This window comes from Chrysoperla carnea, chromosome X (assembly GCF_905475395.1).
Source record: "Chrysoperla carnea chromosome X, inChrCarn1.1, whole genome shotgun sequence".
Classification (NCBI taxonomy): domain Eukaryota; kingdom Metazoa; phylum Arthropoda; class Insecta; order Neuroptera; family Chrysopidae; genus Chrysoperla; species Chrysoperla carnea.
The window spans coordinates 12,142,243-12,146,107 of record NC_058342.1 but is presented as its reverse complement, the minus strand read 5'-3'; the positions used below and the strand labels follow the sequence as shown (position 1 = coordinate 12,146,107).

Genomic DNA, 3,865 nt, shown 5'->3' with positions numbered 1-3,865 from the left:
GGATTTTGTGAAATTACCAACAAACCTTCTGCTAATTTCACAGAGTCTATGCTACGAAGAAAAGATTACTCGTTGAGTCAAAAAGCAATGCAAGTTTGGTGCTTAATTCGAGCATTACCATTTTTACTGTCTGAAAAAATTGCGTGTGATGATGAATATATGACTTTGATAAAAAATCTACTACAAATAATGGAAACAGTATTTGCTCCAAAACTTTACCGTTCTCAAATGCCTTACTTTGATGCTCTCGTCAAGGAATTTCGGACTACTTTTCAACGTTTATTTCCTGACATTAATGAAATCAACAAATTTCACCATGCATCTCATTATCGGGACTTTGTGTTGTGGGCTGGCCCAGCAGTCTCAACTACTGGTGCATGCGCGAAGAAGCCAAACACGGTGCTGTAAAAGCTAGAGCTCAAGTTATCCGGAATTTTAAGAATCCTCCTAAAACCTTAATTAAAATATTTCAATGTGGTCAAAGTTCGAAATGGGATGGTGAAGACGTTCCACTTTTTCGTGTACAAGCTTTTTCTCGTAAATTAGAAGTTGTTGAAAATACATTAAGTCGACAATTTTTGTTACAATTAAACTTTGCAGTGGACAATGTTGTAGTTTCTGCTAAATCAGTTAAAGTAAATGGTGTCGAGTTAAGACTTGGGCTGTATGTATGTCTAGCAGTTGCACCAGCTCAGCCAGACAATTTGCCATTATTTGGAAGAATAAAAGAAATTATTATATTAAATTGCAAAGAAGTTTACTTTTTGATATCGCCGTGCATAACGGTAGAGTTTGATGTTAATTTACACGCAAATCACCTGATAGCTTTCGTTTTATTAATACATCTAATTTAGCACACTTTAAACCTTTTTGTTGCTGGAATCCAGTCAACTCTACTTAGCTTAATATAAGCTTACGACATATTTTATTATAACTAATTTCTTAATTTTATTATTTTGGTGAGTTCAAACTATTCATTCTTGAACATATCTTCAGTAATTGATACTTAATAAAACTAAACGATTATTTTACATTGCATACGTTATTAGTCAATAATTATAAATATTCACGAACTTATGTTAGTTATTTATTATTCTCTTGCATCTTTTGGTGAATGTATTGATGGTAGTGCCTTTGTTGAACTCACAAAAGAAGATTTGGAGCAGATGAAATTAAAAATGGGTCCAAAAACAAGCTATTAAAACTATTGACAGAGCTTGGTAAAATGTTGAGAGTAACAAGGAAAATCAACAAAGAGTCGAAGGTTTTAATATAAACACACAAGAAACTGAAAAATTGGGATCTACATCAACTGCAGATGGAAATTTCACATCAACACCAAATTTTCTTGATAATTATGCACAAGCGTCATATTCTGGGTATAATTTTGGATCATCGTCAACAGGTAGCCCGTTAACAAGGTCAACGATGGATATTTCAAAGTTTTCGGTATTATTTTTGTTTCTTAAAATTACCTTTTTAAATACACTACAAATCTTATTCTGTATTTGATTGAATTCTATTAATTTCAGAAATATGAAACGGTCACTGAAACATAAAAATGAAAACTGGAGGTGCAGATCTACTGAAAGTTTTAAAATCACCAGAAATTTTTGATGATATAAAACGTAAAGCTTTTGTTCGAATCATTACCGCTGAATTGGTTGATTATCATCAAACTCAGTACGTACAATAGACATTGTGTCAGACAGATGTTATTCTTAATATTTAAAATAGAAATTATCATTTGAGTGATCAAATTTCATTACATTTTCATTACATTTTAGCTATCCACCTGAGCTATGATCGCTTTAGCTAAAGCTGTAGTTTCAGAATTCCCTAAATTAAGAGACAATTTTTCCGACGATGGCTGGGTGAGTTCAGAAATAAAACATTAGTAAGAATGATAAATTAATTTTAGATAAAATACTTTAATTCATCATTTTTATATTTTAGGAACATTATTATGATAAAAATTCGAAGAATGGGTTTATTGAATGTCGTCTTAACACCATGAGGACTAATTTGAGTCCATCAAAAAAAAAAATACAACAAATCAGCTCAAAAGAAGAGACAAAAAAAAACATCACACCTCTCACCTACAGAATCCAGCACTTGTCAATTTACCGCTCAAGAAATTGAAGAAAAAGTACGTTATTAAGAAATTGAATTTGATTTATTTTTAACATTTTTAACATTTAAACTCGCGACTCCAGATCGAATTGAATTGAATTAAAAAATCCAACCATTTCAGAAATTTTTGGTACTTACCCACGTCTTCTAGATTACAATGGTAAACTTGTAAGAATCTATTTTTTAAAGATATTTAACTACATTGTTTTGGGTTCTTGTTGAAAATTTGAAGGTTTTCTATTCTACTAATAATATATTGTTACAGATCGAACGTGATTTTGATTATTTATACAAGGATAGTGCAGATAACTTTTTGACAAAATTTACCACGTACTATTCTCCTCGCATTAACCAGTACACAAAAGTATGTAAACCTGTTTTATTCGCCGACGCTGCAGATATTACTGACGGTAAGATATACTTATTGCTTGTGTCTGTCAGCATTAGGTAATGATTGAAATATTAATGTTTTTATTTTATATTAGAACAATTGAGAGCTTTAGTAATGCTGAGCGCATTACTTCCAGTTTCAAATTCGGTGTTGACAAAAAGAGGACAAGGCAAAGGGAAAAGCCGAAAAAGAGTATGTCATGAATTACAAACAAATATCAATATAGATCGTATTATTTTTATAATTTTCATGTCAACTTTTATCTAGGTTCATGAAGAAATTGATGATGATCTCGTTCTTCCCAAATAAAGAATTACTCCAAATTATTCCGGTAAGTAAATGTTTTAAAATGAAAATTTATGTTCAAAGTAGATAAAAAAATAGTACTATTTGAATTAAAAATTTCTTGAATAAAAAAAATTTTTAAACTATTACTTATTTTATCATTTTATTATTCAAAATGGGAAAAAAAATAACTTATTTTTTTCTGTTATTAAAGGGCGGAACAAACATATCAAACTATGTCGCAGAAGTAAAAAAACGCGCTGTGACTTCAATTCAACCATATATGATCATGGTAAAAGGCCAAGACAGCGAAACGTTTTTTATTGAGGGAGACAATTGGTTGCTAAATTTCAATAACAACCTTTATTTTACATTGTATGCAATAACGAGTATTACAGATTCATCAAATTAGATCATTTCTCTGATAATTGAAATTAATTTGACTCAATTTATTCTTCAAATTTATTTATACTTTTGCTTAATTGTACGTATTAAAAAAATTTGATGTATCTGTAAATTTAGTTTCGTTAGTGAACTCATTTCACTACCATGTCAAGTGAATATAACTTATTCAATAAATCAAATTCACGGTTCTTTTTGTGAAATTGGACTAATTTCTATCGCTTAAATTTCACTAAATACAATAGTTGTTTTAGCTAATGTATCAGTGAGATTGTTGGTTAGATGATTTCACTATTGTAAAAGTGAACTTTGTATTCACTGATTAAAAAAGCGGATTTTGTGCTCTTAAATTTTGAAATCTACCACCACGTATTAAATTAGTGATTTCTGATTTTTCACTAATTAATATTGTGACTATTCACTTATTCAAGGTGGTTGGGTTTTAGCGTTGACAAAAAGTGAATATACACTTGCAATTAGTGAAAAACCACTTTTTTATGTTAAGAGAGAACGTATTGAAGAAAGTAATGAGATAAAAAACCTAATCGACAAATGCAATAAAAAGCAGCAAGAACGTGCTGATCGATACAATGAAAATCTAGATGAACCCCCTGAACTAGATAAGGAGGTTTATATAAAAAACGTTCAACTTTC

At 30.1% G+C, this 3,865-nt stretch overlaps 1 protein-coding gene across 1 annotated transcript; it reads left to right on the top strand.

The window, feature by feature from the left end:
• The first annotated feature begins 1,561 nt into the window (after nucleotides 1–1,561).
• Nucleotides 1,562–2,833, top strand: LOC123302927. Its single transcript, XM_044886022.1, has 4 exons — nucleotides 1,562–1,687; nucleotides 2,399–2,543; nucleotides 2,619–2,716; nucleotides 2,792–2,833. The coding sequence occupies exons 1-4, from the start codon at nucleotides 1,562–1,564 to the stop codon at nucleotides 2,831–2,833; spliced, it is 411 nt and encodes a 136-aa protein (XP_044741957.1).
• Nucleotides 2,834–3,865: the final 1,032 nt, after the last annotated feature.